Below are 26,745 nucleotides of genomic sequence, written 5' to 3' on the forward strand. Positions count from 1 at the left end.
AGATTTTTTTACCATAATCTATATGAAGCATATATAATTTTGTTAAATATTTTAACAACTGTCTCTCAGCAGAAAAATCATTCAGTAAACTTAAATTGCTCAAAAATCATTTAAGAGCTTCCATGGCTAATGACAACGATTTCTGTATACTTTCAATTGAAAATAGAGTAACGTAATTATTAGACATAAAAAAAACTATAACGATTTTTCTTTTTTTAAGGCAAGAAAGATAACTTTTAAAATATATTTTTTTCGCTACAGGTGACAGTATAAATTAACTAAATATATTTTAATTTAATTCATATTAGTCATAGAGTAAGAATAATATAAAACAATTTTGTTTAGAAGAGTGATTCTAAATTAAAATTTTTGTGTCAATTTATATTTATCCACACAACAACTAACGAAAATTATGTATATTTTAATTATATTATACATATAACGAAATATTTATTATCACTATATATTTAGGAAGAGGCGTTTAATATAATATTAATTGATTTCTAGACTATCACTGGATTAAAAAAAATAATTGCATGTTATTGATTAGTTGCATTTTCAGCCACTACAAAATGTTGTCTATGAATATTCTATCAATTTTCATTAAAATTAAAATGATCAAAACTCTTGAAGCAGTTGAGTCCAGTTATTCATAAAAACATAGATCTTTAATGTTTTGATATTTAAAAAATAGTTTAAATGGTTCAAAATTAGCTTTAAAAGCTTAGAATAAATTTAACAAAATAATATTGATTGCCTCATTGCAATTTAATACTTTATTAACTAAAATTTAAGTATGAACGAATGGTTTAAATATAACATAATTGATCTACCAGATGTTTAAATACTGTAAGGTTCAAATAAATATTTGTTATTTTTGTTTAGTTAAAGCTCATAATATCCTTCAATGATTTTTCGTTGATGTAAGTTGTAGAAAAACGACTCAAATTAAACTGTCTGCTGGTTTTTCTGTGCAGGTATGTTTCGAATATCCGAAATCCTTGGACATTACACAATTTTATCAGATTTGTGCATATAAATTGGAGTGGTCAGCCATAATGACATATTGACTATAAATAATCATATTATCTATTACTATTGTTTTATCGTAACAATTAAACTCAGGCTTACAGTATTCTCAATGTTTTTCATATCTGGAGAAATGAAAATTCGTATTTCTCCTTCTCGATTTTCTCGATAATTCTCGAGAAATTTTGCTAAATTAAAAATTATAAAAAGTATTGTATATATTTTTATGTTTTTAACTGTTTTTATTTTTGCAAAATTTTTTGCTAAAATTTAATTATATCATTCATAATAATTTTAATATAAAATCATTTAAAAAATGATTATTCATTAATTAAATATTAAAAGCTAAAGTGGAATAAGTCATCTTTGTTCTTGTTTTTTGTTAGAAATATTTGTCAGTGCAAAAGTTTTTTTTGGTTCAAATGACAATTGGGCATCAAATAAGCACTGTACATTTTTAATGCTCTTGATCTTTAATTTTCCATAAAATCCATAGCCATTAAATAATTTGAAATTAATTTCTTTACACATCTCACAAATTTTTGTATTAACCCTTTGAGTGTTGAATTAATTTAAAATTAATAAAAATATTTAAAGATTTAATTACGATTTTTTAATGTTTATCTATGGTGCATCTATATTCACCTTCAAGATTAAACCTTATATTATTTTTAATTGAGCGTAAGATAAATCCAATTTTCGTACGGTGATTCAAATTTATCAGCACTTAGCACACAAAGGATTGAAGGAAAAACTAAAAAAATATTTTGATTTGTGAAAGATACTGAATTTAAGAAATATTTAATTATTGACTTAAGTAGTTCTAATTGGCTGTAAAGTTTTCATTACCCCTTCAGCAATATTTAAATATTCTTTGTTCTACATATTATTGAAGTTCAAGTCCTTAAGTGCATTTCTGACGCGAATTTTCTTTGATTAATACAGGAATTTTATACCCAATCGACAAGAAAATGATTAATTACAAATGTAGCTACTTTAAGTTTTTTAGAAAAACTTTTTAGATTACCGAAATTTAAGTTTGCCGACAAGCGAATTTTTCTAAATTTTTCGAAGCACACATAAATTTTTGCAATCTGCTGATTTCTACGCATAGCGTTTTTTCTTATCTGGTTATTTATATATTTCTTAGACTATAGAAGCAAAGATAAAGCCAAATAATTCTGATCTAGATTAAAAGCTTTTAAGAAAGCATGTACATATTAACATATTACGGTCCGTTCACGTGTTTTCGCGTGATAGCGAAAATTTGCGGATAGTATGTTTTTTCAAGGTTACAAATAATGAAACTGAGGCTTGTTAAAATATAGTGCGAACGTAAACCTAAGAATATTCAAATTTTTATTGAGATATGGTAATAAATATATATTTATATTTTTTTATATAAATCATATTTTAGCAAATTCCATAAAAATAGCAGACTGTTAATAATAAGTTAAAACATCTGGCACGGACCTGCCTTTTCTTACTCAGATATTTAAAAAATTATAAAAAATTTAAAAATATTTTCACAAATTTAAATTTTAACAAAAATAAATAATAACAACTTTTGAGAAATCAGCAAATTTCTCGAAAAATAAAAATTTTCGATTTGGAATTTGTTAGGTTATAATGTTATATATTTCATCAAAATATTTTTTTAATACTGTATTCACAAATAAATAACTTACTTTTCAGATATGTCGTACATGCAATTCTTCGGCGATGATTTCCTGCGCCTGGTGCTCGTGAGATTCGTTTTCTGCGATGTGGTCCTGCGTTTGCACCGAGGTTTTAGAGGAAGACAGCAAAGACCAAGAGCAGCACCACAGCTTCCTGAAGCCGAACTGTTGGAGAACTCGACGTTATCCACATTAGTATTAGACTTGGCTACACACTTGGATGTGGCGACGCACTTCAGAGAACCGGCGCCTTCAAACATGCACTACAACTAGAAGAAGAAACATCACAACACAAACACATGAACACAGCAACACGAATTCAGCAATCAACACCGAAGTTATGGGTTTTGAGATAGATAGAAAAATTGAACACGTTAGTATATTATATGAAAAAAACAATAAGATGTTCAATCGCATCTTGATTATTCAATAGTTAATTAAAACGTTGCTGAGCATAATTTTAAATGTGTTAAATAGGATATTTAAATTGTTTCAGACGGTATAATGATTTTTAAATATTAAAACAATTTTTATACTACAAATCATGATAATGATAATTTTGGAATATCTTACACACGTTATTACATATGTTATAAACAGACGCATGTGTAACAGAATATGTGACAACTAACTACTTAAAACAATAAATGTAATACTATTTATCGTTTTAAGTGTTGGTTTATACATTTACTGAAATATATGCACAATTGCCGTCTTTAATGCTGCAATACATACTGTTTTTTAAAATAATAAAATACACATAGCCCAAAATTTAATTCTGATATATCATGAACTATGATGCAATTTTAACAATAAAAACACCTAAATAAAGTTTACTTAAAATTATGTATATATTATATAAATATATAGAAATATATATATATATATATATATATATATATATATATATATATATATATATATATATATATATATATATATATATATATATATATATATATATATATATATATATATATATATATATATAAAAGTATATATATATATACATATGTGTGTAGTTTTAAGGTCATATTAATATTACTATGATCTTGAATTATTGCGCTTCATAAATTAAACTATATTTTGGTGTTTTTATTCTTAATTAGAATTAAAGGTTCTTGAAATATTATATTAATCACAATTTGCGAGTTCTACATTTTAAGGTGGGCCAAAAAACACAATACTTTCTTGGTCCAAGCAAAAAAAAAGCTTACTCTAACTTTTGCGACCGATAGCTTGATATACTATTTATATGTAGATCTGTCTTATAAGATCAGAATATTCAAAATGTGAAGAAAAATCCGTATTTAATATTTTTGGTCCACCTCTTTAATATACATCTCTATAGAAATCAGATCAGGATGTGTATATAAGTATAAACTGTTTAAAAAATAATAAAATAGCAGATAATCAATTGATAACACTATGTTTGTAATACGGGTTTTATTAATATTATATTATTATATAATTGATATAATAAAATCAAATTAAATCACCATGGCGTTCAATATGGATACGTTTATATTTAAGTATTATATTATAATAGATGCAAATATAATACATCACATTTAACTCATTATTATATATTATATTTAACGAAATATATTTCAATGATTGTAACAGGTGTCTGATTTATTATTAATTGAACAATTACATAACATTTAAATTAAAAATAAAATTACGTTTCTTCGCGATGGTCTTAACTTATGACCGATGCTTCGGCAAGTATATTTACGCTTGTATATACACCGTGATCATGACGGAAATATACCTGTCGAAAAGTCGTTCCTAAATAGTAAAGAAACTCGTAATTTTAATTGATAATAATTAATATAAATAATATATATATATATATATATATATATATATATATATATATATATATATATATATATATATATATATATATATATATATATATATATATATATATATATATATATATATATATATATATATATATATATATATATATATATATATATATATATATATATATATATAAATATAAACTCACGTTGCAATGTCAGTATTTGGGGTTGTTTAATAAACACAATTTGCAGTTATTATTAAAATATTTATAAAAAAATCAATACACCTATATTGAAAATTGATTAAAAACCATCACGTATTAAATGGTAACAAAAAATGATATTAAATTATTAATAGTTTAATGTTGAAATACACTACAGATATCTAATATATTAATGTTTAATAAAAAGACTTATTTCACTTTAATGTGTAATTAAAAAATCGTATATATTTTAATATAATTATGTGAAACGATTTTGTTCAGTAATGTTTTAACAGTACTGTTACAATTAATTATTAATTAATAAAAGTCTTACGTTGAATGGTTTTTGCTGTTGCAACTTTTGTTTATTATTAGCCATATTTTATTAATTAACTTAAATATTATTTTTAAAATAAAGATACAGATTGTATTCATAAAATGGTACTTCGTGTATATAAATACATATTGAATATATATGTATAGGGCTACCATAGTGCAAGTTTTGGAGCCCGCATTATATTTTTTTATCATAAGTATGGTAGCCCTATAAAGTGACGGTTTAATTATTTTCTTTGTTATCTTAATAATGCTTTACAATGACAAAATATATATATATATATATATATATATATAAATAAAATCGCACACATTGATTTCGGTTTAAATATTTCGACCGATTCAAACTATATAAATAATATATAATACTTATAAATCATTATAAATAATCATGCCTTAAGCTTAAAAACTCACGTTTTATAAATTATTAAAGTATATATTTATTACAGAGTTTTATTGGGGTTGACCTAACTAAATTTTATAAGACTATATTATAATAAAGATAAAAAATATTAGCAGCTTAAGAATTTTCAAATACCTCGCCGATTCTTGTGTATTGTGGAATTTAAAATTTTACTTCGTTTACGATTTTGATGTTGTGATACGTAAATTTTATTATTTTGGTATAAAAGGTTCGAAAGTTACACATACACAATATGCAATAATAGCGGTTCATTAGATTATATACATACATAATATATACAGCGTGTTACTAATTAAAAAAAGCGTTCGATAAATTATACTTATACCCAGTGCTTTATTTGTAAATAAAAACGTTCCGGTATATTTTATTTATTTATAGTAAAAGGTCATTTATTAGTATTATTCAATTATAAAAATGTAAATATCATTAAAAACGTTGATTATATTTTTAAATACTTTGTCTATTTTGCATAATCAAAAAGCACTGTATATTTGTATGTATGTACTTACATACACACATACATGAATACACATATTTAATTTGAATTAATTATTGATTTGGTTAAAATGTTTTGGTATTTCTTCCATTAAATATTAAAAATAAAATAACTTAAGCAGCAATGAAAGCGTTTTTACAAAGCAACTCCAAATAATTGGATTTTCTAATAAAATTATATAAAAAAATATACATATAGAAAGTAATTTTTGACAAATTTTCAAGATTAAAAAAATTGACTTCATCAACTTAATAACGCAATGTTTATGTTGGTATTCTTTACCTTAAATCACAAGATTGAAAAAATCTTTAAAAATAATATTTTATCATTATTTGCATTTACGATATTTGAATTACATAGTAAATTCTCGTAACTGGACGCTTTTTATTTACATTATGTAGTTTTTAAATATTGCCTTAATACTAGTATAATAATCTATCGAAAATGGAAGCCTTTCAAATATGTATATATACATACATACATACACATACACATACAAATATATATAAATATATACACATTTAAACTGCATATGTTTTATCAGCTTATTATATTAAATATGTTTATGCTGCATATTTAAATCATATAATTAAACTTGTCATCTATAGGGCTACTATATTTTTTGTGCAATTTATATCAGAACGTCTTCTTTATTTATTTCAAAGAAAATCTAGATAGCCCTATAAATATTATATTTATGTATTATGTTTAGAGCTACTTTGAGATTTAAAATTGTTTTAAATCATTCAATTATTTGTAAACGTAATACAAGAATATTAGAGAAAATAAAAATAAAATTATTATGTATCTACTTACATATTTCATTGTATATGTTTTTGACATTGAATAATTTTTTGAAATTTGACAAAAGCGTAAGAGATATATATATATATATATATATATATATATATATATATATATATATATATATATATATATATATATATATATATATATATATATATATATATATATATATATATATATGTATATATATATAAATATATATATACCATATTAATAAATCTCGTAAAAATAATTACATTTAAAGAATACTTATTGTAACATTGAACTGTCTAAATAAATTACCATTTTCGATGAAGTGTATCAAAATCATAATAAAATGCTGAAAATATTTACGTATGCTCAATGACGTTTATGTTTTTTTAATACCTAGAAATCCTTTCCTATGATTTATTTTCTGTAAGGTCAAAACGACTTTTTATAATTACAGTGTATATCAGTGAGCGTCACGGCTGCCAATTTTTACTCACATACATTTGCGCGTGCTAGAGCCAACTCACAAGAAGAAAGTCGCGTAGCACGAAAATACGATTGTGTGTTGTTTTTGTTTCTACCTGCGCTGCAATAACTGTTATTATTGGGAAACTTCAGTGTATTGGCATACTACAAGTCCATGCAGAGCTTGATAGCAATTTTACACGTATGATATATTATTTAAAAACACTTGAAAAATATTTTTTTTATAGTGATAAAAATTACATTTCAATCTCTTCTGCTGCAATAAAATAATTAGGTAATGGACTTTGAAGCTGTAAAATCAATTTATTTAACTTGTTAAATATGTCAACTATATATGCAGACTTCTAGTTCCATTCCTCGTTTTTAAACAATTTTGATAATCTTATACGCTTATCTATAAGAAAAGAATGAATTTCTTCCTTCGATTCAAAAACACGCGATATCATTTTTTCCTAGATAGCAATCTAATTTCAGAGTAATACAAAATATCGTTGTGTTTATAGCCCATACTATTACATCTATGCTAAAATAATAGTTTTTTTTTATAAAATTTACAACTTTAATAGAATTATTTAAAATTTCTAGGAGATCGGGAGGCATTAGATTCGACGCCAGCACGATGGATTACACAGTGATTGGTTAAAAGACATTCGCAACTGCTCGAATCTTACAGGTAACTTCAGAATTTTTGTGCAAAGACCAATAGCCCGCTTCCAATCTAAACCGTGTTTTGTAAAATATTTGTATTGAGCTGGTTGCACATTTTAGTAAATTCCAAGCATTTAAAATTTCTCATTAATTTTAACATCATATATAAATATATTTAACGAGCCCTATTAACACATCACCATTAGATATATTGAGCGACTCATCGATATAAAAATAATATAAATATAAAAATAAATATTTCGCATAAATTAAATAACAAAATCATATTTCTGTAATATCACAGTAACTGGTTGTCAACTTCTAACATGTGATTGTGCTAGTCCAGCGTGTGTGTGTGTTTTGGATTAAAAGTGGAAGCTCTGGTGCGTATCTCATATTTTAATATGTCGACAAGTGTATTCATTAGTATGTTTTCTGGTCATTTTATTTTGATTATAATATTTATTTAATTTAACTGAGGAACTGAAGTAGTACATTTAATATTTTTAACTATGCTTATTTTTAATGCATTCTCTAGAAACACCCATAGATATTTTAAAAAATAATAGAAATTCAGTGATATTTTAATACCGATAAATTGATTAGACTTGAACCTATTTTTATTTCATCTAATCGAAGCACTTGGGCTTTTCCGGCGTCCAGGAGCTTTCTGACCGCCCTCGCAAGCGTCGGCACCCGTTATAATAGACCTAGAAATCAGTACAGTATCTTCTACGACCGCAGAGACATCTGGTTCTTCAGCAGTGTATCGGAAGCGTATTCACTCCCGTGACGTAAAGTGTTGACCTAAAATAATCATATGCTCAACGATATATTTAGCCATTCGGCACGAGTCCCACCAGCTCAACGCTACGGTTACTTCGGTGGGCGATTTTGAGCATCGCATTTTGCAAAGATTATATTATTTTAGTCAGTTTTGTGCCGTGAGAGTACGCCAGAAAATGACACATCAACTCCTGAGCCATGGTACGTAATGGACGCTGGAGCGGCTCAGGCGAACCAAGGTATTTCTTAAAATCTATTCTTGTTGATTTTTTCATTCGTCGATATATCTTAGTTTACAATCGCACTTTTTTTTGTAAACGGTATTTTAAATTTAAACTTTAATACTATAGCTCAAGTAATGTTTTATTTAGAGATACGGAAAGAATCGTCCTCTCCGCCGGTACCAATCAAGACGTATCAGTGGGAAGAGATCAGAAGGGCGAGGCGGCAAGGCGGCTACCCTTGGACATATCTAGACAAACCGGCTTTGGAAGACGACGAAATCACAGCTGAAAGTATACTGAAAGATACTCTACCCAAGATGTCCAGAAACAGCTCCAAAGACCGCAACGGTCGCAAGACTCCAGAGCAACCGCAGAAAATCTTGATGCTCGACTCTTCGCCTGGAAGCAGTCGAAAGTTAGCGGAAGGCGAAGATGACTCTATCAACATACCGCATTTTTCTAAAGAAGTATCTTTAGACTCAGAAGATGATGTGTTGAATCTATCCAATGCGACTGTAGAACAGATTTTGCCAGATAACTTGCGAGTCATGAATGCCAAAGTAACACTCCAGAACTCTCCAAAAAGTATATTGAAACGAAAGTATCCTGAAAAAGCGGCAAATGCAGCACCGTTGAGTGACGAATCTCCTAGAAACTCTAAATGTTGTCATCCGTTGGTAGAAAAAATTAAGCACATAGCAGATAAAACTATAAATAAAGTAGAAAAACCTCCACGGAAAGATGTATCTCCGATAAGGAAAGATCTACAGCAGGAGATTATTAATTTGGATAACTCGCCGGGAACTGAACGACGCGAGAGGAGAAAAGCTGCAGAGTTGGATCGAGAATTAGAAAGCGAAGAGCATGTGAAGATATCTTTTGTTATGCAGAACGAAGCGAATAAAGAACACGAATACGAAGACATGGCGACGGAAGACGAAGCTGTTCAAAAGGCCGCTCTCGAGGAGACCAAGTCGGGTGATTCGAAAGATCCGAGCTTGATGATGGACGAGCCGATGGAAGACGAAGTAGCTCAAGAGGAGACGATTAAAAAGCTCAAGACTATGTACGATACTTCGATGATTCTGCCGCCGGATGAAGATATTCACTGTGTGGTCGTTCACGAAGTCGATTCTGATGATTCAAAGTCTCCAAAACCGGAATCTGAAAATGGCTCGCCGAAGCTGACGATCACTGAAATCTTAGATGAAGACGACAGTCCTACGAGCGTCGTTGAGGACGACGCTGCCGATAGGAAGGTCCATTTCGACGTGAAAGACAATGCGAACGACGACGATGCACCTTCGGATAATGCTTCGAATGATCCAGACGATTTTTGGTCTAACATAGGGTGAGTAACTTTTTTTCACAATTATTTTTTGCGCAGCAATTCCACGTATTTATAAATTAAAATTTCATTCGTTTACTAATAATGTACTCATACTTTTTGTGCCTAAATAAATGCGTTAAATACATATATGTACATCTGCCATTGCAAAAATAATATTTATTCAACGCTAAAATATTTAATGCTTGTTTTATCTAAGTTTATGTTTATACACTTACTCTCAATCTACACTCGTAATTTGCCATTTCAAAATATTTGAAATCTCACAAACATCATTATTCTGGAATTTCAGCTGTAACATATACTGTATAAATAACTAAGCTATAGCGAATGACATGATGCCACAACTTTATATAGAATCGCAAGCGAATTTACAATTACGCCATTTATATAATAAATCAATAATACTGTATTGAATTACGTACATATTTATTATATTACTAAATAAATTTTAAGTCTTTAAAATAAATATATGTATATGCTAATGCTTTTTTTCAACTTAAACATGATATTTTATATTATATAAAATTAATAATATTAAATTAAATCTTGTTAATTATAAAAAAGAGTCATTGGCGTGCGATATATTTCGTTCTCAATTTAGAGAAATTGGCCTTGGAATGTTATATTTCCAGATTTGCTGACTTCATCTCTAAATACGTTTTGTTATGTGTTTATTTATTATTTAACTGTTCTTACAACAACAATAATATGATGACTGTTATTATATAAAATATATTAAATTGTATGTAAATTATCTAAAAGTATGTCTAAAATGTGCTAAACAAAATTAATTAAAATAAATAATATCCAAAAAAGTAAATTAGCTAAGAGCTACGAGATCATAACTTTATTGCAAAATTTGTGCTTGAGATGTTCCACTTGTAGCTTTTAAGTTTAATCATTTAAATTATTTTTATGTTGTCTGTTTTTCTCAACTATATTTATACAAGGAACTAAAGATTTTTTCTATATTATCTTAGTTCTTTAATTAGCAAAATTTTGCTACAAAACAATATAAAACTTAATTAAATAGAGCAAAACTATTTAAATATTAAATAATAAATTGAAAAGTGAATAGACATTTTTCTAATGTTCTAAATTTTTTTCGATATACTATATATCTATATATCATTAAAAAAATTAACTATTTATATTTGTTATTAAATTAACATAATTTTTGGATTTATTTTTTTTATAATATTAAAGATCAAACCTTAATCTACAACATTTTCAGTTACTTAAAATTATTATCTTTGTTCAAGCTAATTATTTATAGAGAAAAAGTGACAAAAACTTTTTTGCGGATACTAATTTTCATATTATTTCAAGTTTGTATCCACTGTACTTTTTTAATGTCACATACGTGTTTTATCTTTCGACTCAACTACGTAGTTATTTTAACTCGATGAGAGATTTTACGATTAGCACAGTCGCATTTTATATCACAGATTAAAACCTAATCTAAAATTGACCTCACCTTAATTACGTTTAACATCTATATCATCGCGATTTTCACTTACTTTATTTTTATATTTCGGCTGTGATGTTCCAGCCATGTTCGCGAATTTTCTGTAACTGCCGCTCTGGTCCTTGACCTTGTCATATATACGCGTTTCGGTGGGGCAGTACTAATTATATTAATTAATTGTACATTTGTGGCAATTGGGACGGTGACGATTTTATGTGAAGACTCTAAAACCGGAAGCTTGATAATATGTTACTATCATCTCGTTTATTTATTGTGATTTTTTCGTGCTTTGAAATAAGTGAAACGAAAAATTTTATTAATAAATATAATTTTCTTTCAAGGATATTATCTTCTTCCATCTCTTAGTCATTTTTGTAATTCAAATAACATAAAATGTTGGATGTTTTGAATCTAAATATTCCGATAGTATGCTTTTCACATCGTTTGAATGTTAATTCCGCCAAATAAATAGTAATCGGAAGGAGCAAGGTCTGAAGTAAATAACGGATGAGATAATAAGTTCCTTGATTTTATCAAAAATCAATAACGGGACGCACATTGTGTTTGACTTCTGCTGACTAGTACATGCTTTTTTTACTTCCTTATGCAAATAAAAATTCTTGCTGTAATTGCTTGGCCGAATTTAAGAGTGTCGTAATGCACAATCCTTTTGCAATCTAATCATAAACACAAAATATTTTTTTAATTATTTTAAATATTTAGATAACCACTGTTTATATAATGATTGTTGTCATATAACACCCATTACTTATCTCCGGTTATCAAATGATCTAGTGAAGGTGACCAGCATCAATATCCAAAAGCTCTTGAGATATGAGGACACGCGCCGACTTGTTTACTTCGATCAATTCGTATGAATCTTGTTTTCAAGCTTTCCCAATGTTCTAAATGTGTCTATGCACTGTTGAATCAGACTAATTTAGTTTCTAGGCCAGCTGATAGATAGTTTAAGTACAATTTGCTTTCATTTCTACAGCTAAGACATCATCGTCTATCTTTATTGATTTCGTAATTTTCCGTTCAAAGCTTTTTAAGCTTTCTTTATCAAAACCTATCACTACAAAAATAAAAAACAACGTTTATTTTAGAATTGTTTAGAAGTAATGACGATTTTATCAATAATACTTTCTTCGTTGTTTAATGTAAGCATATACTATAATATATTTTTAATAAATTACTACTGCCATTTTTGTATGGTTTTGGCTTAGAACTAAAATAATCAACAATACAATTTCACATATGCTATTTAGTTGGATACTTTTTCATTAAAAAAATAGTGTTCTGAAAGGGTCAAGTCTGATAAATATATGGACTTCAATAAAACTTCCCAATCAAGGTTGCAGATTTTATTCCGAGTCAATTAAGATGATCTTTTTTCACTTAATGTAACACTAAAAAAAAGAGTACATGTGTTGATCTTTATTGCTCTGTAGTGATCAAATAATTCACGGGAAAGCAAAACAGCACTTACCAATATTTTGTAAGCATCTTAAGGTAGTAGACTTATTCTTTATGGTTATCATTGGATATGATTCATTTCAGCTTGTATGAGTATAAAATATACCATAAAATCGAAAACACCATATTTATTTTTTGAAATCACCTTAATAATTGTCTGACACTCACAAATTATTTTTAGAAAAAAATCTTACAATGTGCCGTTTCATAGAATTTTATTTAAAGAAAAAATTTCTACCAATATCAAATGAAATATTTATTTTAACACTAAACAAATAGCAACTAAGGCCACAATACAAATTGTTTACTAAAACTGTATGTTGAAAAAACGACATTACTTCTGGGTACATTTAATTTATATCTATACATATTATTGCGTAACACTCACATCAATGATGTTTATTTTAACTGCAATCATTTAATAAATATTTATATTTCATAACAGATATACGGATTTGATTTATGTGCATATTTAAAATTGTTAAAACACACTTGTGATGTTATGTATATGATGCCATTAATGATTTAATGGTTTGATTATACTCTAGAGATTTCTCCGCTCTATTCTTGATTTTAAAATGTTTTAAATATGAATTAAAAGCAACTAAATAGTTTGTTTTAATTCACAAGTTTTCTCCCAAGAGCAATAATTTCGAGATTTGCGCTTAAATTCTTATTTTATCCAAATTCAATGTTATTCCTTGAAATAAATGGCGAATATTTTAAAATGCTCATATCCTATACTCAATAAAATTTGCTATAGATAAACATTAATAATTTAGCTGCTAGGAATAAAACAGGTATTTGAGCTAATACTTTTTAGAATAAAATATTATTTAAAATTATTATCTTAATATTTTTTATATACAGTTATTATTAATAAGCACATTCAGTTTTAATATATTTATAATACTTTATACATTTTTTTTAATACTTATTAGCTTAAAATAAATAAACGTATCGAATTTTATTTATCAAGTATATTTTAATAAAATTCAATAATATTTTTATTGGTAAGCAGCCTTTTTCATTATAGATATTTATGATTTTCTTATTTATTTACATTAAAAAAAAATGTTTAAATAAATAGTCATGAGGCAAAAATTTTGATTTTGATTTAGAAAAAGTATTTTTTATTTAAATTAGAAATGGGCACGATACATTAGGATTTTGAGTGTTTTTCTTAGTTTATACTGCACCTACTATTTTGTCACAAAGAATTAAACAAAATTGTTTTCTAAATTTATAAATGTAAGTTGTAAATTAAAAAGTTGTAAATTAAATAAATATTCCATATTTATTTAATTTACCACTTTTGTTTTTATGTTTGATGTTTTTAATTTTTATATTTATTTTTATTAGCATTTATATCGTGTAAATGTAAATTTTAAAAATATTAAATATTTTTAAATACATATAAATATTCTGAAAACAGGAAGATATAATTTAGTCATTTGATTTCAATGTGTAAAAATGGTTTATAAAGAACACGGCAAATGATTTAAAATTGTTTAGTTGCATACTTCTTCTCTCTACAAATTAATTTAGATTTTCTATGGAGATGGGCTTTCGTTAACCGCCTGCCTTTTAATGTCGGAAAGTGCCATATTGAGTCATTTTCTTGATCTTGTTTGCCATCACATAATTCCTACTATCTCGGTGGGAACGTTTTGCCTACAAAAACTTCCGTTAAATATCTAGAAATCATTTTTAAGAGCAAATGGGGATTCTCTCTACACGTAAACGACGTCTGCAAAAAATTTTCTAATATTTTCGGCTTTATTATGAGGATCGCAATTCACTTTTACGATCTGTCAGTTATTCGTGTTCTCTATAACCGTCCGATTTTTTTTTTTACAAATGAAAAACTTGTGAACCGGTTTTCAACGTCTAAGGAACATATAGATATTTTGTATTTTAAAGTTTTGTTTGTAACTGTTTGTCGCTTAGGAATTTATTCATCGATTTTGTGTCATTTATAATTTAAAAAAAACATAATCTTTTATGATTTTTAACTACACAAATATTTGAATAATTAAAATTGCATATATTAACCCTTTCACTGCGAATGACACCTATAGAAGTCATTAAGATAGTCGCCAGTATGCATTGGACAGCAAAAGGTGGCATGAACCTTATAATATGTTTTTTATTTGAATAATTTAAATTTAAAAAACACCACGATATTTAAGCACAGTTTCGCAAGCGAATATTGCAACTTGAAAAAAGCGAAACCGTCCAACAACTGTCCTGTGCTGATATAATTAGAATTGAAAGATATCAATGGTAGGGATGCGCAAGCGCGGGCGCAGTCATCTTTGGCACCCCGGCGTGCGGCGCACGAATATTTCGCGACATCCCAACCGGTGATCGCAATGACCACCGCCGTGACAGGAGACACAGCAAAGGCATGAAGGATGCAAACAACCACCCTTCGCCGCTGGACCTCCGAGGGTGGCACCCCTCGAAGGATACCCCTGAGACCTTCCCGGGAGGGCAGCGTACCGGCTAGTTCTTTGGAGGTCCGCTGCGGTTGCCAGTACTTTCAGAGCGACAACCTGCTGCCGGACAAAAATCTTATCATAAGAGGCACCCCCGTGCCCCGTCCTGTCGTTAACGTTTTCACACAAAGGTTAGTTAGCCAGTCAACGCGCGAATTTCCTGTGCCTACGCCACGCTAAATATAAGAAAGCTCGAGCGTCGCCAAGCGTCCGTTTTATACGACCTGACAGAAATAGATCAGCGATTTGCTCGCTGGGCTCGATCTATTACTGTCACAGCTGTCCACATGCTTTCCTGCACTTATATAATTAATCACCGCACCTATAGCGCACAGCCTTAATTATATGTTTGCCATGGCGTTAAGTCCACCTCCTCCTACATCGGGCTCATCCTGTTGATTGCCTCGGCTGCTCTGGCATCGCTGAAGCTCTACCTTGCCAATCAAATTAAACAAATGACTCCTATCTAAATAAATACCTTGTTCTTATGTTATATGACATCTATCCTTCTGAAACAATTTTGGTTACCTGAAAATATGTATAAACAATGATAATACCAGCGGCGAAATGTAAAAAATGTACTCACCTATCCCTCCTACAAAAACACACAATTATTAACCGACAACATTAATTAAAGATGCTCTTCGTAATTTTTTTCATAAAATTGTGTGTGCATGTTTGAATGACTGTCATTTAATTTATTACAAAGTGATTTTTTTTAATCTGTAAAATAACCGCGATTTAAAATAAATAAATCAAAATATATGTATATAAATAACTCAGAATAAGATGTTAGTATAACATTGAATCATTGCCTAGTATTTATATTGTTGTCTTGTATAGTATAGTACTTAGCTAGGAAGAGCACAAATAATTTAAAAAATACAGTTAATCCGATCCTTTAGAAGTCCAAAGACACGTATGTCATGCTCAAGATGGTTTTACTATTACAGTCCATATAAATCCATGTCATTTTTAAGTCACTTAAAGTATTTTATTTCATTACTTACTTAGAAATATTTAATTTAAATATTACGGTAAGAAGATTCAGTATTTCCTAACAATTTTACCAGAAATTGTAAAATCATATAAAATCCATCAATGGATTTTGAAAAAACTTTTTGATAAGTCTGTATCTGTAAATTTTTATCCATGGTTCTCAACCTAAAAAGTTTTGTTTTTACACTTATTTTTTCAATAAATTAAATTACAGATTATAGTTCAACTCAATATTGAAACAATTTATTAAAAATTCTATACTGTCACAAAAATTCAACTTTAAATATGTATAAATAAGCTCACACTGACCTTAACTATATTGCAAGTCTTATGAGCGTATGTATGGTGGGTCGATCGACTCATAACACTAAACGTGTTTTGAAAAAAAAAACTTTTTTTTTTTAATTTTTAATTTTTTTAAACGGTATCGTAAGTATATTCGAAAGCTCTATTTCGTATCAAAAATTCAAGTCTATATCTTTAAAAGAAACCAAATACGAGCGTTAACTATATGCCAAGTCGCATAAAAGCTCGTTCGGGGCCCGGTCAATATACCGTAAGACTCGTTTTTTATAAAAAAAAATAATTAAAAATTTTTTTTGAATGTAAATTAAGCTTCTTAACACTTTTTGCATACAAAATTTTTTAGTAGGATTTCATTTTGCAAAGTTGTGACACTTTTAATTTTTACATTGGCCGCCATTTTGTAAAAAAAAATTATATATTTTTTTCATACAAAACGTATAGAGGGTGCGTGGTAGTTCTATACGATACTAAAAATTTAATTTTTAATCTTTAAAACCAAACAGTTAAGAGCGTTAACTCTTCTGAAAGTCTCAAAATGGCTCGTAGGGGGTCCGATCGAACTGATACATCGCTTGTTTTGAAGCAAAAAACAATTTTTTTTATATTTTATTTAGATGTAGTTTTTCGTTAAAATTTAAGCCTACTGAGTTACGAGTGTTTAAATTGTTAAACTTGTCGCCATTTTGCAAAAAATTGACACATTGGATTTTGCTAACAAACATACACAGGGTGCTTAAAAGAGCAATAAATTCTTTAATGTTATCGAATCAGTTGTCATATATTTATTATTCAATATTTTATTTAAATTAAGAATAATCCTTAAGTTGAACAATAGTTAGTTAGGATAGTTAGGATACATAAAGGATGATCCAACTTCAATTTCCGAATTAAAAAAAAAAAACACAAATTTGAAGATATCTTTGGATATTTGTATGTAAATAATTATGAAAAATAATATCAATTAAATATCCGCCTCTGAACCTTTGCAGCAGCCAATTTTTTCGTATAATTCGGGCGGTATCTTGGTAAATGTGCTCCAACAGCTTTAAATCGCATAATATTGGCGGCCAGTTGCTCCCGCTTGAAAAATGCTGTCATTTAATAAAATTAAAAATTAACTATGGCATTTAATGATTTTTTTATTAACATGCTTCTTATTTTTCTTATTTAATTTGAATTTTCCATTCTACGAATTTATCAGTCGGTGAACTTTCCGGACACCATAATATATATCTACCAGTGAAAATGTATGATATGATTTTACTGAAATAATAAGATATATCAATTTTTTTGAGAGTAAATCTGAGAATTTCTGGTTTAGAATCAGAGACATCATTTCAGATTTTTTAAATGGAGAGGGGGGGAGCAAAAATTTCGTAATATTTCATTTTTTTTATTTGCCGTTTCCTCAAGGATTTAAATTAAAATGCTTCTTTGTTTCTTTTACAATTTATTAATAAATATTTAAAGTGTATTTATTATTTCTAAATGAATACGTATTAAATTAAATTTATTAAATTGTAACCGCCGAATAAGTTATTTCTTACTCATGTGGTATTAAGTAAATAAATAATAAAAAGTCAAAATATCCGTCAACACATTTTAATTAAATCGATTAGTTCAGGGGTCAAAAAGAGATAAATATGAGTAGCACAACAGTTTAGAATTTAGAGGGATAAATATATTTTTATAATACGATTGATGTATGTGTATGGTATGTAGCTTGTAGTTTTTAATTTCAGGCACTATTCCAAATTCTCATTGGTTATTTGGTTTCTCAAAATAAACTTTACATAGCTCATGATATTAAACGACAGTTAAAATACATATATAGATCTGAATATAGTCAGAATAGCAAATGCAATTTTTTTCTGATGGTTGTGGAAGGCTATTTTAAGTATTTAAATTAATATTTATTTAGTTTATTGTTTATACACAGAAGAAATTTAATCGAATAAACATAAACAGAATAAAAAAAATACTTTATTATTATAATTTATTTCTTAATTCACGTAGGTGTATTTATATTCCATTGAGGACATCCGCTACATTTTTATTTTTGCGGATTGTTCTAGGAATATTATTATTAAAAAAACACGATCTATTTATTATCAGAGTAATTTACAGTATTTTTAAACTCTACTCAATTTATATTTTTGTGGAAAAATCGTAGCTAAAATGCTACTTATATAAAATACAGTTATAATATTTAAAAATATTTTCCACTGTACATTTTTATTTGTTAGCATAAAAAATACAATGCCTTATTTTCCATGAAAAAGTTTTTTTTTTTAAAAACGTACGTAAAATAATCTTAAATTTTTAACAGATTTGCTTATGATGCCACTTCTTAAAAGTGTCAGTGGTGATATCAGCAACAGAAATAACTAAAAAAGTGGCAATGTAAACATGAAAATCATAAAATATTGCTACTGTCCTTATTAATTTTGCAACCCATTGTAAATAATTAATTAATACGTTTCAATTACTTAACACATTTAATATAATGTTGCAAAAGCGATTTATTTTAATCATGTCCTTGAAATTATTGTTACGTCTGTGTTGATGATTATTCAATGTTTTCAGCGATCATGAATACGAACCAGTCGGAAAACCGGTTTTGGAAGCAGAGATAGCTCTCGAGACAGTCGACCTCCAGCGACATGAACCAGACTCGTCGTCGACTCCTGACATATTGCCAGAAACTCCGCCACCTCCCGTTCTTCAAGTCTCCACTGAAGACTTTCACCCTCCGAAGGAAGACGACGCTTCCAGCACCACGTCCCATGAAAGACAGTTCTTGCGTCCCTCTACCGATGAAGATCATTCCCATTTCGACTCTTTCAGTGATCCTACTCCCGACCAGAAAAAATCTTCTGCCGCTCTCCAAAAGCAGATCGAAGACAGGTATTTCAGAGACACTCCGACGACGCCGGAATCCAAGACCGACTGCGAAATCAGCACGAGTCAAGTGGATTCATCTGCATTGGAAAATCTTCCGCTAAAGAAGGAGAATCGAAAGAGAAGCAGCATGAGCGCGGAAGCTTCAAAGTTGCAACAGCGCATCAAAGCGCAAACTGGTAAAATAAAAACGAAACTTAAAACGATAAAAAAGCCACAGTTTAACATGCCAGAGCGACCGAAGTTCGAAAGACCCAAGTTCACCATGCCAGAGCGTCCCAAGTTCAATCTTCCGGAAAGGCCTAAATTTAATTTACCCGAGCGCCCAAAATTTAATATGCCAGAACGTCCTAAATTCAACATGCCAGAGCGACCTAAGTTCAATTTACCGGAACGTCCTAAATTCAATATGCCAGAAAGACCTAAGATCAACTTTCCGGATAAGTCAAAGTTCAAGCTGCCGAATAGACCCAAGTTCAACTTTCCCGAACGACCAAAGTTTAATTTCGCAGAAAAGGCTAAGTTCACGTTGCCGGACAGATCCAAATTTAAACTGCCAGATAGACCGAAGATATTTTCATCTTTCAGTAAAAACAAAGAGAACGACCAACAAGATTCGGAAGCCACCGGAGAAACGTCGTCCACTCCTAAAAAGAAAATTTTAGATTTTGACTTCCGTACATATCCGCGGTTTTCAAAGTTTAGAAAAGAGAAAAAAGCAGATAAATCCGATAGACCGGGAACGCCACCTCCGACTTTTTATACTTTTCCGCATGCCAAAAAAGATCGAAAAGCGGTCATGGGCGCAGCTCATTGGGAAGATCCTACTAATAGATCGACTGAAGAAGAACCGCGAAATTATGGACCTCCGAAGAGCTATCCGTCTGATTCAGATCTCGATTTTGAATCAAAATTAGCTCGAGTCGATAAAGACTATAATGAAATGCAAGAAGAATATAAATACGAAAAACAAGATATATCCAAAGCTAAGCTTGAAAACGCAGAAATATGGAACGCTATGGAGAAGAATTCGGTTCAGAGGCTAGAACATAGAGCTTCGTTACCTTGCGAATGGCCGATGAGCGACATCAACGACGAAGAAATGGATAATGCGATGGCCATTGTTGATGATGATCGATCTTCTGCAGCGTCTGTCGACAATCACAGAAGAGGCGTATTAGAAGAAATAAACAACGACGAGTTCTTCTTAAGACAAAAAGGCATATCGCAAGATAACATCGAAGTAGGAAAATATCTTACGGATGAAATCAGAGACGCTTTCAGATCACCCGTAAATGCGCTGCATCAATTAAATGGCAGGGATGAAATTAGTAGAATTCCAAAGTACATAGAAGTTGTCAATATCGATAATGATGATTTCAAACAATCCGATGATTATATCGAGCAATGCGAAGATGGCGATCTAGAGCACATGATGGAACACGATGATGGTTATTATACGTTCCCGCCGATTAGACCGTCACGGAGTAGGAAGTTGAAGACTAAAAACGAAATACAGCGAGTGGAGATTCCGAAGGAGATCATCACGAGTGGATTCGCAGAAGAAAAACCTATTTCTCTGCCTCCTAAGTTCCAGGAAGTGCCGAAGAAGCACGAGCCCGAGAAAGAAGAACTGCCTAAGAAGAGCAAATTCTCATCGGCGTTTAAAGATACGGAGGTGCTAGATAATTTAAACGAATACGAAAACGAAATTGATCAAACCAAAGAGATGCCTTTAGCGCCCAAAAGACGCAAGAGGTCCAGTTCGAGAAAAGACATTGACTGTTCGGAAGACGGATCGTTATTCAACGGATCATACGAAGCGAATGTATGGGCTGCGATTAAAAATATTAATGATAAGCCAACAGATGACGAGGTATGTTTTAAAACTGTAAAATCTGTTTTTTTTCCAATGAAATCCTATTTTAGATCTATGCAGTTTTGCTTTAATAAAATACTTTTTTTTTCATTAGCATGATATTTTTAATGCAGGCGCATATGGTGAGATACATTCCCTTTCACTCGCTCGCGTGTTAAGTAACGAGAGTGAGTGAGAAGAATTGGACGTGTGGAACGCATGTACCGCACGCCCTTATCTCTCACACGAGAGCGAGCAAAAGGATATGTATTTCACTTCGGCTGTTATCTTTTTAGGCATAGAACTTTTTAATATATTTATAAAAATGTGTAAGTGCTTGTTTGTAAGACAATTTTCATGACAAAATCTGGGCTATAGCAATTTTAACAGACTTTAATCTCTTCAGGGTATTTAAAATGCTTTATCCGCTCCATTTTATATTCGTTTAATATTAAGCTTACGGGAAGATGGTTGTTTATAACCATACATTATTTTACTAATGTTTATTTTTGGGCACTTTTTATTTAAAATAACCAGGGATTTCTGAAGTTTTGAACTGATTTCTGAAGTTCGTCAACGGTATCAGAATTTCTTTTCGTGTCATCAGCATAACGAATATGGCTAATTATTTCCTCGCCGATTTTTATTCTTTTTTTTTACATTTCAATATGGATTCGTCGTATAAATTTAAAAAATAGGGAAAAACATTATCTTATTTCTCGATGATTTTTATTTCTCAAAAAATAAAAATTCTCAACTTTACTTTTATTTCAAAATAAGTCTCGAGAAATTTTGAATAATGAAAAATGTATGTAATACAATAAAGTATTGCTGATCTTAATAAAAAAATAGTATTCTTATAATAACCCTTAAAAACACGCCATCTAGAGTAGAACCAAATAATTTCGACCGTGGAAAAATTCTTTTCGTTTTGGGTTGATGTTGATTTAATCGACAACAGAGCTTCAAATCGGCACTGTAAATGATATATACCAATTGTTGTTATTAATTGTTTTAATTCAAAAGTTATCATATTTTACGCGGGGAAAAGAGAAATGTCACTCGAGTGTTAACACGCAATTGCTTCGGTGGTGGCCGGTATAAAACCGACCTGTACATAATTTTGTGTAAAAATACTGAGCTTTATATGTAGCGATTCTTAGTATGATTTTTATGATTATATTTTTATCGTCAGAAAAATGAGTGTTATTTATATATATATTTTAGATTTTATTTATATTACTTTGGAAAAAAACAGCGTGTAATTTTATATTTTGACGTGTGTTTTGCGATTATATTTATTGTTTTTCTTATATTTTTCAGATTGTTGTGTATCGTATGGAATATGTCGTTCCAGTTGCAGATTCAGAAGTATTACCAGAAGAATCGCCTTTACCACCAAGACGCTCCAGAACAAGATCCAGGGGATCTAGAACCGCATCAGTGTGCGACGATGATAGAACTTCAAGAGGAGCTGAATCGCTCACTCTAGACTCGCATATGATAAATACTGAATTTTCTGATTTTATCGATGATGTGGAAACGTATCCTGGATATGCCGTTGTTGAAAAGGTTTCTATGCCAAAAAAGCCAGAACCACCTCCTCGGCCTTCGGCGCCTGTTCGCAGACACAGATCCACAAAGAGCTTGAGCGGAGATAGGCAATATTTCACAGTTCCTAGATCTCTAAATGATTCCAGTCCACCTAGAAGACCGCTGAGAAATTATAGCACGCTCGGACCTTCTAGGCCTCCGAGAAAGAAGTCATCTACTACTAGTTTAAATAATTTGCAGCCGTCCATAACCCAAAGCGCTTCAAACTTAGACACGACTCAATACGTAGAAATCGACGATGAAGAACTAGAAGCGCATAAAGATCTAAAATCTGGAGAAGTTCTCAGAAAAATGAAGTATAGACCGCTGCCTCCGCCTCCTCGACCACCTAGAGGTCCCAAAAAAAAGAAGGATTCGGACGATAAGCAAGATCTAGATCAAGACGGCGAAGTGAATTTTGAAGAATTTAAAGTTCAAAGTTCGCACGATGCAGAAATTGATATAGAACGTTTAATTTCCCGTCCATCTGAATCAATCCAAAATGGGATAGATATAAACGATATCATTTTTGACGCTGATATAAATGTTTCAGTTCAAAATGATTTTGAAACTGTAGAGGATCCTGATATTGAAAAATTACCTGTAGAGATAGATTTACCCGTAGGTATTCTCAATGTAAGATCTTCTTATATTGATTATGATAACGATGAGATCGTCGAAATTGAAGTATCGACCCAAACTGATCCTCTGCCTGATGATTTTGATTACACAATTGGAATGGATGAACCTTTCCCTGAAATCAAAGATATGCAGATAGATGCCGAAGAACAGGAAGATAATTCTATCGATGCAGAGATATTCACTAAGGGTCTCCAGCGTTTTAGAGAGTCTTCGCGCCCGGGATCGCGATCTAGTAGACCTAGAACTCCGATCGAAGTTAGGAGCGCAGAGAGACCGAAAACGCCATTGGAGAGGTCTATGTCTCCTACGGCTATTCTAGTAGAGAGGAGAGTCTCTAGCCCGACTAGAATAAACGAGCGCGATGTGATGGTGACCGAAGCATCGCTGACAGTTATTCCTATAGAAGAGCCGGAACCTAAACCAAAGCTTATTCAAGCCGAACCGATCGTGAAGCATTCGCCGATCTGGGAGGCGTTCAACGCTCATAACCCAATCGAGACTATTATGGAAACTGAACCAGTTCCTCCGCCAAGAAAGAGTAGTATATTTGAAGAAAGATGCAGAGTAAACACAGACAACGTTAGAAAGACCGAGACGACTCAACCGTTGACGCTCAACGCAAACATGGAAGTATTGAGAACGCAAAAGTTACAAGTGTCAGATTTGGAAGTGGAGAGATTGAACGTCGGAGAACTATCGGCTTCTAAAATATTAGTGTCAGAAATTGAAGGATTGTCCTTGCAAGTGACCGATATAAATTCTAAGAGCGGTAATATTGTCGTTAGAGGTATAGAGATTGCGCCTGGGATGATCGATGAGCTATTGCAGAGATTTGCTAATATGGCGCCTCCGTCGTCACAAGCTTCTACTCAAACGCCCGCTGAGAACATTCAAACTGAAATACCGACTCCATTTCCTGAACCAGCTCCTTGTGCTGAACCAGAAGCCGCGGAAAAAGCTGAAGAAGTAGAGTATTGTCCAGGATCTCCGCCTATTATGGTATCTGATCCAGAAATTCAAGACATTAGAATTGAGTGTCAATCTGGTGCTCGCGGAGAGAGCGCCCCAGAAAGACCGCCTCCACCGAATATACCTTTCGCTGTTCCGTATTTTACTGGTTATCCAGAACCGCCGCCTTTTTATAGATTCAGACAAAATGCAGAAAGATCGCATGGAGATTTTTCGGCAGATAGTCGAAGTCACGAAGGAGAGACTTCCAGGCCTAGAAGGAGGAGAGCTAGAAGAGAGCCGCTATCTAGCTCCGACGACGACGAAGCTAGGCCAGCTTCCAGAAGACAAGCGACTAGAACAGCAGAGCCGTCCATCCAGGATTTATCCTCTCAGCTGTTGCGAGCGTGTCAGAACTCCATGGGCAGGACGCTGCGGTACATTTTACAGAGCATCTCGTCGAACTTTGGCAGTGAAAACAAAAAAGACATGCAAATGGCGTTAGTCATAGTTTTAGTAATGATCGCCGGCCTAATTTTATTGGGGGTCGGAGATGGAAGGACTGTTCATCATCATCATTGGGACTTCTACAATCCGCCGAGCAATGATAAATAAATTTCTTTAATACGAGCAAATAACAAATAAACTTACCTACTAACTTACTGCCAATTATTACATATTATTTAATATTTATATCGATGGTTGTTTTTGTTCATATGATTAAATTCATATTTAACTGTGTGCTTTTTTGTTGTTAGAGGGTCGAATCGATTTTTTAAGAAATTAAAGTTCTTCAACATCACATTATAAATGTTTGAAAAATGTAAATTTGCATTTTTTTCGACGTAGATTTTTGTATGTTAAACTTGCACTATATTTAAACTATCTAGGTGCATCTTATGCATTTCATTTTTATTGTATACTAGACCTTTTTTATATGCGCTAATATTGTGCTATGTATCGTGCGTATATACATGTTATTAATTTATAATGTTGAAATATTTATTATAAATTATTTAATGCATTTGTTACAAGATGAGTAATAAAATCTATGTTAAAATTTTGTAAAATGTTTTTTTTCTCTATCTAATCTGTTAGACCACGGTTTCCCAAAACCTGTTTGAACAACAGATGCGACAGAAAACTGCTATTTGTCTGTCGACAGTTGCCAGGAGTGGCATGTTAATTGACCGCGCTAGTAAGATTGCTCACAAGTTTTTTATGGGACAACGTGACTCACTGAAAAAGTCTAAACTAAAAATGATTATAATTGCACTTAATATTGAATCTCATAAAATTTAGGAAACACTGAAATGTACATGAAGCGACACAGAATGCGTTATTAACAAGCTTTCAATAACATTTATAATTTAATACTGTTTCACGATGCATAAATCCTTTGAGGCATATTGCCGTACATGTACGGCAGTAGATCTTTCGCTGTTTTGCGGTACTCCAGATACTTACATCATATATTTACATCAGTGGCGTGCGGTCCATACGTGCGGTAGATGCGGCGCATGCATTGGGATTATTAAACGATTCTGAAAATGAGATATTTTTATTATTTATTATTTTTTAATTTACGTAATTATGAAACGTAATCGCTCAGAAAATCTGCTATAGAAGCGGCTAAAAACAACTGCAGCACGGTCGGACTGGCTGGCCAGCTGTCTTGCGAAGTCGATACGCATGCGCCATGAATTAAATTGGTCGCGCATGCGCACTATAACTTCAGCCGTTACTCGTGCTCATGTTTACAGTCATCCGTCATCAATAATTCATGCGGCTAACGTT

At 30.7% G+C, this 26,745-nt stretch overlaps 2 protein-coding genes across 4 annotated transcripts in view; both read left to right on the top strand.

The window, feature by feature from the left end:
- LOC148234468 (protein SCAI) overlaps window positions 1-3,132 on the top strand; it is a 90,940-nt gene extending 87,808 nt beyond the window's left edge. For both annotated transcript variants that reach the window (XM_088187709.1, XM_088187708.1), the window contains one exon: window positions 2,725-3,132. In XM_088187709.1, the coding sequence (XP_088043835.1) occupies window positions 2,725-2,981 (257 nt within the window). In that variant the 3' untranslated portion in view covers window positions 2,982-3,132. The remainder of the gene's footprint in view (window positions 1-2,724) is intronic.
- Window positions 3,133-8,611: 5,479 nt separating this feature from the next.
- On the top strand, window positions 8,612-26,018 carry LOC148234469 (uncharacterized). Of its 2 annotated transcripts, XM_088187465.1 has the most exons (4): window positions 8,612-8,917; window positions 9,050-10,253; window positions 19,593-21,783; window positions 23,089-26,018. In XM_088187465.1, exons 1-4 carry the CDS (start codon window positions 8,887-8,889, stop codon window positions 25,561-25,563), a joined length of 5,901 nt encoding a protein of 1,966 aa, XP_088043591.1. In that variant the 5' UTR covers window positions 8,612-8,886; the 3' UTR covers window positions 25,564-26,018. The 2 variants fall into 2 exon arrangements, with proteins under 2 accessions (XP_088043591.1, XP_088043592.1); XM_088187466.1 differs by lacking the exons at window positions 8,612-8,917; window positions 9,050-10,253 and adding an exon at window positions 15,554-15,832.
- Window positions 26,019-26,745: the final 727 nt, after the last annotated feature.

This window comes from Plectrocnemia conspersa, unplaced genomic scaffold (assembly GCF_051122295.1).
Source record: "Plectrocnemia conspersa isolate PC_06_02 unplaced genomic scaffold, ASM5112229v1 ptg000006l, whole genome shotgun sequence".
Taxonomy (NCBI): Eukaryota; Metazoa; Arthropoda; class Insecta; order Trichoptera; family Polycentropodidae; genus Plectrocnemia; species Plectrocnemia conspersa.